At 48.0% G+C, this 14,590-nt stretch overlaps 1 protein-coding gene across 1 annotated transcript in view; it reads left to right on the top strand.

The window, feature by feature from the left end:
* Window positions 1-14,590, top strand: part of grk3 (G protein-coupled receptor kinase 3) — a 41,378-nt gene that overhangs the window by 22,317 nt on the left and 4,471 nt on the right. The window contains exons 6-19 of the mRNA XM_030341312.1: window positions 1,107-1,168; window positions 1,284-1,335; window positions 1,485-1,576; window positions 1,789-1,888; window positions 2,163-2,241; window positions 3,291-3,421; window positions 4,789-4,883; window positions 5,675-5,782; window positions 6,947-7,013; window positions 8,981-9,081; window positions 9,633-9,699; window positions 10,591-10,686; window positions 11,387-11,549; window positions 12,672-12,808. Coding sequence (XP_030197172.1) covers window positions 1,107-1,168; window positions 1,284-1,335; window positions 1,485-1,576; window positions 1,789-1,888; window positions 2,163-2,241; window positions 3,291-3,421; window positions 4,789-4,883; window positions 5,675-5,782; window positions 6,947-7,013; window positions 8,981-9,081; window positions 9,633-9,699; window positions 10,591-10,686; window positions 11,387-11,549; window positions 12,672-12,808 — 1,350 coding nt within the window. The remainder of the gene's footprint in view (window positions 1-1,106; window positions 1,169-1,283; window positions 1,336-1,484; window positions 1,577-1,788; window positions 1,889-2,162; window positions 2,242-3,290; window positions 3,422-4,788; window positions 4,884-5,674; window positions 5,783-6,946; window positions 7,014-8,980; window positions 9,082-9,632; window positions 9,700-10,590; window positions 10,687-11,386; window positions 11,550-12,671; window positions 12,809-14,590) is intronic.

Below are 14,590 nucleotides of genomic sequence, written 5' to 3'. Positions count from 1 at the left end.
GACAAACGGGCAGCTGATCGCTGTGTTTGCCAAGTACTCTTTTAACAGGATCTCAGTTTTTCATTATGTTCTGGTGGTGACATTTTTATTTTTTACATTATATCAAAGATACAGGATTTCCATGCCCACCTGACAATCACTGAAAAAAACTGTACAGCTGAAATCCTATGTTGAATAACCCCTACAAGTCCGAAAATATCCTCTCCTCAAACAGAGGAAAAACGAACAAACCTCAAAATCACTTCCTATTGCTTCCTGAATCCATGTGGTTGATGCTGCATGACATATTGAATGATCACGGGAAGATAAGGCTACGTTATGAAGTCGGGGAAAGGGGTCTAGCCGAACCAAGCATGCATGCTTTTGCGTGTGTGGGTGACTGTGCGTGCGTGTGTGTGATACGCCAGCACGGTAGGCATGAGACCAGAGAGCGATAGGAGAGAGGGTTTATTGTTTTTGCAATATTTGTTTTTTATTATACTTTTGAATATGAGATTAGGTAAGAGGTAGACTTCTTACCACGCACCAGATCCAACCGCTCCAGGCTAAATCCCTAAATTTAAGAACTTACATCAGTGTTTCTATGTCATCTTCAAAAAAATGTGCTCAGTGCATGCCTTCAGCATCTAGACACAAGAAACAGAACAGTGAATATTCCTTTTGTGGTTTTATTTTTATATATTTTATATATATACCCTTCCGGCTAAATTCGTATATGGATGTACTTTGTTAATCCCAGACGGGAAATTAGGGATTGCAGTTATTGCAGTGTAATAGTCAAGATATTGCTGACCAACACAAAAGAGAGGTTTCCACAGAGGAACGGGCCTGGACAGTCTAACGATCAGGGTAATGAACTGCCAGCCGATTCGGGGCTTTGAACTCCAATATCCACAGTCTAACCTGTATGCATCCTTGAGCAAAATGCTCTTTAACGAGAAAGAAGGACCACCTTGTGTTGCGTTTAATAAAAGCACCTGTTCAAAGGATATTTGTGATGCTGTCACACACCAGCGCAGGCAAGCACACATTTAGTTTCTCAGTAACGCATGGACTCTCCTTTTATTTTATTTATGCCTCTCCCTCTGTCTCGCTCTCTCTCACAGCCGTACATAGTGGAGATCTGCGACAGCTTGAGAGGCAACATCTTCCTGAAGTTCATCGAGAGGTGAGGCGGAGATCTGCTGCCCAGGGGGGGATCAGATAAAGAAAACATGGCGGTTGACTGTTCTTACATTGTGTCTCTCTCTTCTCTCTTCTCTCTCATTTCTCATTTCTCACAGCGATAAATTCACCCGGTTTTGCCAGTGGAAGAACGTCGAGCTAAACATCCACGTGAGTACTTGGCCACGCGCTCTCCTTCCACACCTCAGAAGTCGCCTTGAGAGATACTATGATTAACCGCTGGAGTGTTATGTTTTGTGTGTGTGTGTGTTCGTGTTTATGCGCGTGTGTGTCCCTTCTTCACACCCCCATCCCCTCAGTTGACCATGAATGACTTCAGTGTGCATCGGATCATCGGCAGAGGGGGCTTCGGGGAGGTGTACGGCTGCAGGAAGGCAGACACGGGGAAGATGTAAGGATCAACACATGATGCAATTGTCAACAGAAGTTGTAAATCACTTTGCAGAGGAACATTCCCCCCCCCTCTCTTGGTTAATCCCGCACATTGTGTGTGTGTGTGTGTGTGTGTGTGTGTGTGTGTGTGTGTGTGTGTGTGTGTGTGTGTGTGTGTGTGTGTGTGTGTGTGTGTGTGTGTGTGTGTGTGTGTGTGTGTGTGTGTCTCAGGTATGCTATGAAGTGTTTGGACAAGAAGAGGATTAAGATGAAGCAGGGAGAGACTTTGGCCCTCAATGAGAGGATCATGTTGTCTCTCGTCAGCACAGGGGTGAGTGATCCTCGACAACAACCACACTGAACTGAATATGGCGTCTTCTTTCCCCATTTATACACATAGAAACCGTTAGAGTTGTGCATTGTCCTCGCACGTTCTAACAACGCCTGATTTAAGGTGACACTACTTAACCTTTCTTATCAGAAAATACAAATTTGCATCCTTTTACGACTTAACAGACGTGGACGAGGAATAATGTAATCTATGGAAATGGCTTTAGCCTTGACAAACAGTAATGCAAATCGTTCCCTCTGGTTTGCTCCTGCAGGACTGCCCGTTCATCGTGTGCATGACCTACGCCTTCCACACCCCCGACAAGCTATGCTTCATCCTGGACTTGATGAATGGTATGGCCTGGTCTGAGTCCCTCCCTCCGCCTCACACACGCACATCCCGACCTCAGTCCCTGTGCCCTGGAAGACCGGCACACCGCCATCACCACCACCACCGCTGGCCTCAGGCACACACTCCAGACATTCCACCGTGGCGGGATTGGCAAAAACACCAGGACTCTCTGCTGACATCACCCATCAACCACTTATGTAGCCGGGCCTTGGGGGGGGCAGAGGGGTTTATCGTGGTTTTAGACAAAAACATCACTTGTTTTATGGGGGATTTTATATTTGTGTCCGTGGCCTGTCGGCCGGCCAACCAAAGGCATGCCTCGGACAGAGAGGGACTACTTGACGATTGATTGAATTCCTTGCAGAGCTGTATTTGGCTCGATCGAGTAACCCGTTCGGCCAGTACTCATGATATTCTTTTCAGTGCAGGGGTTCCCAAACTCTATCCTGCTGTGCCCCAGCTTGGGAGATGGTTTTGGCCTCACCTAATATTTTGTGCAGTAAAATAAAAGACATTCTCCTCGACATTTGGAAAAAATGTCGATGATGATTTTTCTACTTTGAATCGTTCATCAACGGTTGAGGAAAAGGGACATGCACGTATTAACCTGCTTTGACCCACAGTTGGAAGACCACTGTTCTAGTGAAATGCGTGAAGACGAGCAGGATGATGAACAGGGTGTGGGTTGAGAACCCAAACTCCTCTGATAAAATCATCTCCAGTCAAACATCCAAGATTGCTCATACTTGGAAAAAACATTGATTTTACAAAGCTTGTATCCAAAGTGTCTTGGGCCCAATCCCATTTATACCCCTTACCCCTTCCCCTTACCTCTTCCCGTTACCCCTTAAAAAGCCAGGGGGAGGGGTAAGGGGAAGGGGTAAGGGGTAGAAATGGGATTGGGCCTTACTGTGGGTTTTGGATGTGTGTCGTTTCGGAGTAGGGTTTTGGGCCTCTTGCTCAAGGATGCCTACAGGCATGGGTGTGGATATAGGGGGGGAAGGAAGCCAGAACCCTCCCCCAGCCATAACCCGTACTCTGGTGTTTGCAGGAGGAGACCTGCACTACCACCTGTCTCAGCACGGTGTGTTCAGCGAGAAGGAGATGCGTTTCTACGCCGCCGAAATCATCCTGGGCCTGGAACACATGCACAACCGCTTCGTGGTCTATAGAGACCTCAAGGTATGTGCTTTCCCACATGGTGTTGGTTTCTTTTTTAGCAATCCTTCACTTTTCCTTCTCAACTGGGTCGACACTAAATTAATCATTCTTGCATTGGCCGACACCAATACCATTCTCAAGAGGGCCGAAACAAAATCTCTGTCAAATGGACCCAAGATGACACAAAACTATTTCTGAAATGGACCAAAATTATATTTTTTATTAAATTATTATTCAATGAGTATAAATATACACCATACATTTGTTGGTTTGAGGCTGTGCTGAGGTGTCCCCACCATCCATGGCCATGGGGCTGAGATAGTGGTGGGCCTCCACGGCCCTCTGACCAGCACGCATTGTAAGCAGGCCTAAATATGGACTTGTGTTTGTTGGAATCTGTGTTTTTGTTTTTCGAAACGTCCTCGAACCTCTAGTATTGCTTTTGGAGAGGTAAGCGCATAAATAGCTTCTTTTTTATTTTGTACTTTTTTCTTGACAGCAGTGTAGTAACCGTGGAAGTACAAACTCTGGCATTACTTTCAGAATGTTTGGATCAAGGGGTTTGAGCCCATTAAGTGGTTTTTTATTCAGTTGCCTTTGGTTTATGTCTGATGAACAAACCCAAAACCTAAAAACCAAACAAAATCCATACATGGAATGATACAACACTTTTTTTTCACACTTTTTTAGGCAATGTTGGTCGGCAAAAATATTTAGTTATAAATATTTAAGCTCCTGTGTACTTTGTAAACTGAGGCATAAAATCAGGGGTTGTGTTTACGCTGTACCTATAACCAGTCTGCAGAGTTTATTCGGTTTTATTCAGAATAAGCTCAACAACAAAAAAAGTAAAGCCAAGGGGAATTATGGGGGCTATAACATCATTATTATTTATTACTAAGGTCCCTCCGCTGCTGAAGCTATCGAAGCTGAATATTCTCATACCATTTATACAATGTTCTCATAGACTGCGTTTCAGAACGCAAACAGAGCCTTCTTATCCCTGCTACACGTGTCTCCCGCTCCCTTTCTGCTTTACTTCTTTTCCTCTGCTGTTTGGATCGGTTGCCATAATAATAGATATAAAGCCAAGGAACAGTTTTAGGACCGTTCTTAATAAACACAGCCCTGCAATGCAGATACTACTCTCCGACTGCGCGTACGAGTGTGTGAGTCACGCGTTGGCCCAACCAGACAAAAGCCAGGACTTGAGGACATATCCTTTTATCGGCTTTGTCCACATTTGTACGTCCCCGACCTCCCTCCACTAAAAGGAATTCAGAAATAAACGGAAACGGGAACTGTGGGTCATGAATCAATGTGTCCTACCGCGCTCAGTTCCCTAAAGTCCCTGATGATCTGTCCCCGTGTTGTTGTTCTCTCTGTAGCCGGCCAACATTCTGCTGGACGAGCACGGCCACGTTCGGATCTCGGACCTGGGCCTCGCGTGCGACTTCTCCAAGAAGAAGCCCCACGCCAGTGTGTGAGTAGTGCCGGGAAGCTTCCGGTTTCTCTATATGCTGCCGTGTGTACCGTGAATCATCCGAGTTCCGGTTTTCCGCGCCACTTGTTGCGGTCGGCGGGCAGACGGTTGTGCTGTGCTGCGCCCAGGTCAATTCTATGCCATGTTAAACTAGTCGGTTGGTAAATCACCCTATGCTTTGTCATGACCTGTATGGGGGGGGGAATCGATTTATGTTGCACTACATTCTGCTAGGATAGGTAATGTGTTCTGTGAGTAAAATAAAGCAGATGTGCTACTGCTGTGTCATTGTGTCTTGGTCAAAGGCAGTAAATTATGCTTTGCTATGCATCGTTACACTGTGTGGCAAAAGGCCAGTATGCTAGACTACTTTATGCTATATATTGCTGTCTGTGTAAAAGCTAGTATGGTAGGCTAGGTTATGCTAGGCTATGTAACGCTGTCTCCTGGTAAAAGCCTGTATTCTATGCATTGTCATGCTAGGATATGTAATGCTGTCTACGGGAAAAGGCCAGTATGCTATGCTACGTTATAATGCTGTCCAATGCTAAGCTGCTAAGCGGTTTAATGCTGTCTGATGGAAAAGGCCAGTCTGCCATGCTACGTCATATATCGCTGGCTATTTGTAAAGTCCAGACTGCTACGCTACGTCTTGCTTTGCTATATGATGCGGTCTGTTGGTAAAGGCCAGTCTGCCATGTTAAATAACGTGTGTGTGTGTGTGTGTGTGTGTGTGTGTGTGTGTGTGTGTGCGTGTGCGTGTGCGTGTGTGTGTGTGGGGGGGTTCCCAGGGGCACGCACGGCTACATGGCTCCAGAGGTGCTGCAGAAGGGGACGGCGTACGACAGCAGTGCTGACTGGTTCTCCCTGGGCTGCATGCTGTTCAAACTGCTCCGAGGGTAAACCACATCCACACCTCTCTGTCTCCGTCTCCGTCTCTATTTCTGTCTGTGTCTCTCTCTCGCTTACGTTTTCTCTTTCTCGCCTTTGCTCTCTTTCTTTTTTTGCTGTCCCTCGTTTAGTTTTTAGTTGTGTAAACTTTTTAGTGTGTAGATACCAAAGGTCAGGGTCGGGTCAGGAACCAAGTTATATTTTTTCTTATTTTGCACACACACACACACACACACACACACACACACACACACACACACACACACACACACACACACACACACACACACACACACACACACACACACACACACACACACACACACACACACACACACACACACACACACACACACACACAGTGTGAGGGCGAGAGAGACCCATCGAGAGGTTGAGAGGGCTGGCGAGGTGTCTGTGACTTCCTCTCAATGAAGTGTGTTGTGAACACCATAATAAAGGAAGAGGTTTGTGTCGCGACGCCCCCGTTGGTGCGTCGCTGCGTCAGCCCAGCAGATTGTTCTCCCACCTGCTTCGCTGTAGTGTTTTTGTCACCCTTAATCGTTTTATTCACATCCTAGTTCCTCTGCAGAGAGGCAGCCCTTGTTTCTCTAGCCGCCCTGGTTTTGGGTCTATTCAGGTCTCTCTCGGTTAGGGGCCGTGCTCGCGGTGATGTACGATGTATCAGCCTCACAGCCAATCTCTGAGGTTGACCTGGCTGAGGTGGTTCAGCTACATTATTTATCCTCTTCATGCCGTGTAGGAAAAGCTACTCCTTCACATCCATTGTGGATGCGATTATTCTATTCTTTGCTCCTTAGGCTTTTTGAAATTCTGCCCAATGTTAACTTCCTTCGATATTGCTTTACATATTTTATGAATTTATCAAATGTTTTTTTTTTTTATGTAGCTGTTATTAACATTTTATAAATAAAGTTGAAGTCAAAGAGCCTATCTATCACTTGGAGGGCTTATGAGGCGGAAATGAATTATGGTGGCAATAGAATGTCATCAGTCCTTAACAATTGATGTCAACGTGCTCAGCATCCGTAATGGCTTGGAGCCGTTCATCTCCATGCTTCCTGTAGTATCTCTACATATCTGCAGTGATCAATCCCAACGCAGACAGTACCGGTGCTGGCATCACAGTCTCGTCTCTCTCCCTCTCTTGTCAGGCACAGTCCGTTCCGACAGCACAAAACCAAAGACAAACATGAGATTGACCGGATGACACTTACCATGGTAAGACATGACCCCGCAAACGCACACACTCACTCACTCTTCTGCTATCTTTAACACACTTGATCACACACTGTTAACCTGGGATATGGATGTTCCAAGACGTCTCTCTGCACTGGGTTTGGGTCCAAGGGGCCCTTTTCACCGTAGAAAAAAAACCCAGTTGAACCATAAACATGACTTTTTCGATTTAGGTATGTCAGTACAGCAGCAAAGACACAGCTAGTAAAGTGCATCTCCATTGACCATGCTGGTGCTGCGACAGTGATAAAATAAAACCCAGCCGCCGCTCAAAATGACAGGAAGAGGAAGTTGCTTAATCGTGCTGTTGACGATGTGTGAAAAGGCTCCATCGCCAGGGGGGGGTGTTTTAAGTGAACACACCTGTGCATGCTGTGTCGGGCGACACACTCCGGTTACCCATGTGAGGTGATTTAGAGGCTCAGAGCTAATTGGTATTCGCACACTAACTTTATTTCAGCTCGAGCTTTCTTCCTTTTTAAAGTGGTTAATTTTGTCGCATTGACACACTTAATGAGGTTGAATCCAGCTTTTGTTTGGGTGTCGTCTCTAATTTTACTCCGGCCTCCGAAACAACACTGTTTTCAGTTTGCTTTGGAGGACCTCCGACACGCCACTGGGGCCCGTGAGTGTAGGCCACCAACGCTAGATAACGCAGAGACGTTGAGACGGGTCCAGGGTGCCTGGCTACGGCTGGCTGTGTCCTCCATAGCACCGTTGATGTTCCAAGGCCCTCAATCAGTTCTTTGTTGTCAACTGCCAAAGAAGAGGGGAAAATGTGGGGATTGTTTTCCTCAGGGCATGTACTTCCCCTATTCTAAAATCGCTCCTAGTCTTGAGTTCACGCAAAAGGGAAGTGTCTGTTCACATTCGACCCAGTGGTGGAAGTGATGATCTGCCCTCTGGGAAAGATACAGCCTTCCTTGATCAATACTTGGTCATGGTGATGATCTTAACGTTTCTTGATAGATTCCCAATTGTCTTTTATTGATCTTGGTTTGTGTTACATAGGCATACAAGGAAATGTGCCCACATGACCCTTTTGCAACGGTTGAATCTACGTCCACTCTCTGCAATGGATATCGTGTAGTTGGTTTAGGGCTGTTGTACTAAGGCGTTTGAGTTGGTTTGGGATTCATATTATCTGAGTGCCTCACACGTATCGTCAGAAACAACAGATGGATTACAGCTGTTGTCAATTGTTTGCTTGTAGGTTTAGGATTATTCCAGTGTCTCACACACACAGACAAACACATGAACCGAACCCAACGCACACATATATCCAAATGCGTATGCAAGCTAGACACACGGGTGTCTCTTTAGGCTGGGCGGGTCAGCCCCACATGTCGAGAGAGCATGATCTTTCCTATCACAATAAAGCCAGATTAGGCTCGAAATCCAGCCACTTAATCTGGTTCAGCCCGCCTAATCCGTGTGTCCGTGCGCGTGCCCGTGCGCGTGCACTCGTGTGACAGACAAGAGAGAAATGGTGAAAAACGTTATAAGTCTTTCCTGGCCCGACTAAAAATAGCTGCCACTACAAGTCTTTGTGTTCATTAAATATGATGAATGGCTTCATTATGTAAACACGGTGGCCGTGCGGAGCGGCCCGGGACTGAGATCTCCCCACAGGAAGAGAGCGATGAGACCGGACCGCGGGGCGGCACAAGCTCCCTGACGGATGGCCTGTCAGCTTCTCACTTTTTTTTTTAGTAGTATTTCAATATTTTATGTTTTTGAACGGGTATGTGCGAGAGTGTCGGACACAGGTCCGAAACACTGATCAATAAGTTACAGCAGAGTGGGCTCGCGAGGGACCGTCGCTGAAGAGAGGATAAATCTACAAATATATCCCCCTCCTCCCCCCCCCTCGACCCATGTCATCCCTCTAACTCTCTTATGTCCTACTTTATTCCTCCCTCGTCATCGTTCTCTCCCTCTCTCTCCAGAACGTGGAGCTGCCGGACTCCTTCACGGTGGAGCTGAAGGGTCTTCTGGAGGGTCTGCTGCAGAGAGACGTGGCCAAGAGGCTTGGCTGTCTGGGTCGAGGGTCAGTCGACAATCCTAACACACACACAGTGTCATAAGCACCTACTCCTACTTCCATATCACACACTTAAGACTAATACACAACACTCCTAAAAGAACACACTGCAAGTCCCTGTAAACATGGTGTGTGTTGTGTGTTTGTTAAGATCTGTGCGCCCAATGTACATCACGCACACCGTGGGGCCCTGTGAACACATCCAGGCACATAAATCGAAATGAAATATTTTACAAGCAGCCCCCCCGCGGGCGTCGACAGAAGGGATACAGTTTCAGTTTATTAAGAGTGTGTGTTCCTGCAGATCAGCCGTTAGCGCGCTACTGAGCCTCTAGCTCGCTGCTGAGCCTCTAGCTCGCTACTGAGCCATGCTGGCTGAGGTTACCATCGACTGCGTGCTCCACGAGTGTTTGTGTCACTAGGTTGGCTGGCTGTCTCTCCTGTGTGTATATGAACTGGTGGTGAATACTGCCACCTGGTGGTCGGATGTGAAACCTCATGGCTGAAATTCTCCCCCTCCCCTATGTGTCTGTCTCTCTCTATCTGTGATCGCGCAGGGCTCACGAGGTGAAGGAACATCTGTTTTTCAAAGGCATCGACTGGCAGCAGGTGTACCTCCAAAAGGTGAGGGGGCATGTCTATTTATAAACACACCCCTTTTAGTATTTCCTTTAGTCTTTTCCTCCTTCCTAAAAATAAAAAAGACTCCCCTTACGGATGAAAGCGACGAAAAAAGACCCCATTCCGCATGAACACGGCCGCAGCAGAGCTTGCCCCCTCGAGGAAGTTGATTTCGTCGATATTTTTAGAAGGTTATCTTTGCACATTTGGCCGTGACATTTAGCCAGTGTGTCGCGGGGCTGCTTGCTCATTCAGGCGAGCGGCTGGCCTGTGTCAGCGGAGATCAAGGCCTGTTTCTAGTGTAAATCCATGAAGGAAACGCCAGCATCCAAATCCGCTGCCCAGCCCCTGACCCAAGCTCCCTGTTGCTATGGATACTCAACCATTCAGCAAAAAAAAAAAAAAGGAAAAACAAAAAGACCCGGCCGAGGGAATGTCGAATGTTGGTTTACTTCCCCTCTCTCCCCCCTCTTTCCTTTACCTTCTGCTCACCATATTCCCTTTCCCCTGTTCTCTCTTTCTTTCATTTCATCTCCCTGTCTTGTCTGGCTGTCTCCCTCCCTCCACCTCTCTCTCTCTCTACTTCTCCCTCTCTCTCTCTCTCTCTCTCTCTGTCTCTCTCTCTCTCTGTCTCTGTCTCTGTCTCTGTCTCTGTCTCTGTCTCTCTCTCTCTCTCTCTCTCTCTCTCTCTCTCTGCTTGTCTCTGTCGCTGTGTCTGTCGCTGTGTCTGTCTCTGTCTGTCTGTCTGTCTGTCTGTCTGTCTGTCTGTCTGTCTGTCTGTGTGTCTCTCTCTCTCTCTCTCTCTCTCTGTCTCTTTCTCACTCACTCACTCACTCACTCACTCACTCACTCACTCACTCACTCTCTCTCTCTCTCTGCCTCTCTCCCCCCCAGTACTCTCCTCCTCTGATCCCACCGAGAGGAGAGGTGAACGCAGCAGATGCTTTTGACATTGGCTCCTTTGATGAAGAGGACACCAAGGGTATCAAGGTACACTCACACACACGCGCGCAAACACACCTCATGACACGCGGCGTAATAGAGTCCAAGCACTACACACACATTGCATGATTGATGAGCGAAGGGCTGATGTTTGCTGATAAGTGTCTGGTGCTTCAACCCAGGGTTGATAATTCACAGGAAGTGCCAGCCGTCACAGCCTTCTTCCCCTGTAGCTGTGATTTGATTAGAGTCCCTTTGAGTGTCACACCCACGCGCACACCCGCTCACACACACCAACCTTTATCGGGATAATGTATGCTACCCAGAATAAAGAAGAAAAAAAAAAGATAATCCTTAGAGCCAACTTAATGCATATGTGAATTAATTATACAGTGCTAGTTCTACCTACTGTAAGTCGGTGTAATTATACAGAGATTTACCCCTACATTTGAAAACTGTTCCTTTCAAACAGTTCATATGTGATAAAAGAGATATCCAAAGAGATATTAAACAATGTGCCTCTTTATTCGTTGAATTGAATGGACCGTTTTTGGCACTGATAACCATGCTAATATTTGAATGCTTTTTGTTCACTTAAGGTATAAACAATCATTTAATTTAAGTGCTGTGGGCACCATCTACCAGAACACATTTAACACATTTCGTAGTCCGCGGCACATAACCGATCCTCTGTCATGATTGGATGACGGCAATGGGCCCCTCCCTCCCTCCCGCCCTCTCTGTGCAGCTATTGGACAGCGACCAGGAGCTGTATAAGAACTTCCCGCTGGTCATCTCGGAGCGCTGGCAGCAGGAGGTGGCGGAGACGGTGTACGAGGCGGTCAACTGCGACACGGACAAGAACGAGGTCCGCAAGAGGGCCAAGAACAAGCAGCTGGGCCACGAGGAGGGTACGGCACACGCCCAGTCCGCCGTTTGATCGACATAAGGGGTGTGGAGGAGGAGGTAGGGGGCGGGGCAACCTGCTCAGGGGTGCTGACGAGTAAGATGGAGGACATGAGGGCTGGAAACCCAGGGCATTTCTGCTGCGAGGGAACGACCCGGAGGAATCCGTCGACCTGATTCATTCCGGGACCCACCTACGGTGCTACCGTTCAGCGCCGACCACATTTAGTCTGAGGCTTTTATCCAAGTGACTTGTATTCACACATTCACGCACCGGCGGCGGAGTCAACCACGCAGGGCGACAGCGTCAGCAGCAGTCAGGGTGAGGTGTCTTGCTCAGGGTCTCCTCGACACTCCGCTAGGGAGAGCCGGGGATCGAACTCTTAACCTTCCGGTTACCGGTCAACCTGCTCCACCTCCTGAGCTAGGTAGAGCAGCTTGTTCTTCTGCACGGTAGTTCCCCCGTTTGGTCTTTAAACAGCACAGATCTGAACGAGCGAAACACGCATGTGGTTTATACTTCGATTTAATTACAAGGATGTTCCGTGTGTCGTCCATGCCACACTCCCAATGCATCGGGAAAGAACGAAGGGAGGACACAAAGGTAGCATAATAAAAACAGGAAAATAAGGTAGTATGACGTACACTGTCCCCCCCGTAGCCTCATGTGTTCAAATTATTTTATTAGGAGTAAGCCCTTGAGATAAACCCATCTCGTTTTCAAGGGGGTCCTTGACAACAAAGTCCTATAACAACATATTAAGAACGTATTCCTCAATAACAAAACAAAAAAGATTGCAAAAAAAAAAAGATTGCACAGACACTTGTGTATTGAAAGCTTAACCTTAATCTTGCATGCAATTTCTATAGGGAAGAGGTAAATACATGAGGAAGTGATGGTATCGGTGATGATGGACTAACATTTTATCACAATGTGATTAAGTACATGTACTGCTGTGCCTATAGTACGATGAAACTGCATTTTTAGCATAGAGATGAATACGATCTAATGTTGACGGGTAAATGATTCCAATGGGATGGAGCTGACCATAAAGGCCTTCCTAGCGATACCCTTGTATGGTCAGGCTGCTGACCCCCTGTCTCCCCCCCCCCCCCCCACCCCACAGACTACGCCCTGGGGAAGGACTGCATCATGCACGGCTACATGCTGAAGCTGGGGAACCCGTTCCTCACCCAGTGGCAGCGCCGCTACTTCTACCTCTTCCCCAACCGGGTGGAGTGGAGGGGGGAGGGCGACACACGGGTGAGTGGGGGGGGGGAGGGCGACACACGGGTGAGTGGGGGGGGAGGGAGACACACGGGTGAGTGGGGGGGGGAGGGCGACACACGGGTGAGTGGGGGGGGTAGGGCGACTCACGGGTGAGTGGAGGGGGGAGGGCGACACACGGGTGAGTGGGGGGGGGAGGGCGACACACGGGTGAGTGGAGGGGGGAGGGCGACACACGGGTGAGTGGGGGGGGGAGGGCGACTCACGGGTGAGTGGAGGGGGGAGGGCGACACACGGGTGAGTGGAGGGGGAGGGCGACACACGGGTGAGTGGAGGGGGGAGGGAGACACACGGGTGAGTGGGGGGAACCCATGGCTGGGTTGTTTTTGTTACATGTTCCTGTCTGTGTGTGTGTGTGTGTGGGGGAGAACTAGGAATGAGTGTGACGGAGGGAGTGTGTGGGGGTGTGTGTGACATAACCTAGAAAGAGGTCGTGTGTGTCGTACGTTATGACACACGCACAACCTGTTTCTGGCAAGGGTGGATGGAGAGATTGATGGAGGTGTGTGTGTGTGTGTGTGTGTGTGTCTGGGGGGAACTAGGAGTGAGTGACTGATCGATGTGTCATAACCTAGAAAGAGGTTGTGTGTGTCATACGTTATGAAACACGCACAACCTTTTTTCTGGCAGGGGTAGAGGTGTGTGTGTCTGTGTGTGTGTGTGTGTGTGTCCTTCTGTCCCACTGGATATAAGGCAGAGGGATGGAGAGAGGTTTTGTGTGTGTGTCATCACCCTCTTCTTGTCAACTGTATGCGTTAGAGGTTGTGTTTGTGTTGCATCCTTTGTTTCATTTCATTCATTGGGTTTATACGACACATATTAAATAGCATTTGAGTTAAGTGTCCGAGTTAGCCGTGAAAAGCGAGTTCCATCTGCATTTCCTTGTCAGGTCATACCTTACAATACACTTTATTAAATCAAATGACATCACAAATTCAGTTAAGGATAGACGGGACCAGCATCACTGAGGGCAGGACGGACAGGGGGTAAAAGAGGTGGGAGGATATGGATTGAATACGACAGACGTAGAACGCACCATGTTGGCGGATCTCTCTCTGTTATTTCTTCTGGTTGTGTGTGTGTGTGTGTGTGTGTGTGTGTGTGTGTGTGTGTGTCTGCTACTCCTTGTCATCTGTTAGTTCTTCTGGTTGTGTGTGTATGTGTGTTACTTGGTGTTGTCCGTGCCTAATGGCCGTTGCATGAAGGCTGTGTGTCCATCTGTCCTCACCCCTGTGCTGTAGGAGAAGTGGCTAAAGCCCTTCAGGGGACCTCGGGTGAGTGCTGCGCACCAGGGTGGTTCCTGGGAGACCCAACCCCCCCCCCCCACGAACACGCCCTTGCTGTTAGAGTCGCGCTGGCTTAGGGCTGTCACGACAACAACCACTCCAGACCATGGCGAGAATTTCTATAATGAAACTGAGACAATGACTTCGGTTCCACACAGTTCATCGCATCACTGGCTAATATTTCCACTCTCACTTTTGACATGAAATGCATCTTAGGAAAACAGCAAAAACGTCGGCATTTTAAACCATAATACTGCAATAGAGCCCAAGGTGATGAAGGAAGCAGAGGAATCGCCCCACTTTATCCTCAGCTGACCAGATGGTTCCTTTGCACCGTCTTTAGAACTTGACCGAAGCACCTGGAGCGGTTTAGAAATAAGAGGCCCTACTTTTTAGTTTCTAACATTATTGTGATGGTGGGTGACAGCCATGCAGTAGAACGACCAGGAACGAGTAGAGCAGTAGCTTAAGG

Source organism: Gadus morhua, chromosome 19 (assembly GCF_902167405.1).
Source record: "Gadus morhua chromosome 19, gadMor3.0, whole genome shotgun sequence".
Taxonomy (NCBI): Eukaryota; Metazoa; Chordata; class Actinopteri; order Gadiformes; family Gadidae; genus Gadus; species Gadus morhua.
The sequence above is the reverse complement of the archived record's forward strand: the minus strand, read 5'-3'. Positions and strand labels throughout refer to the sequence as shown.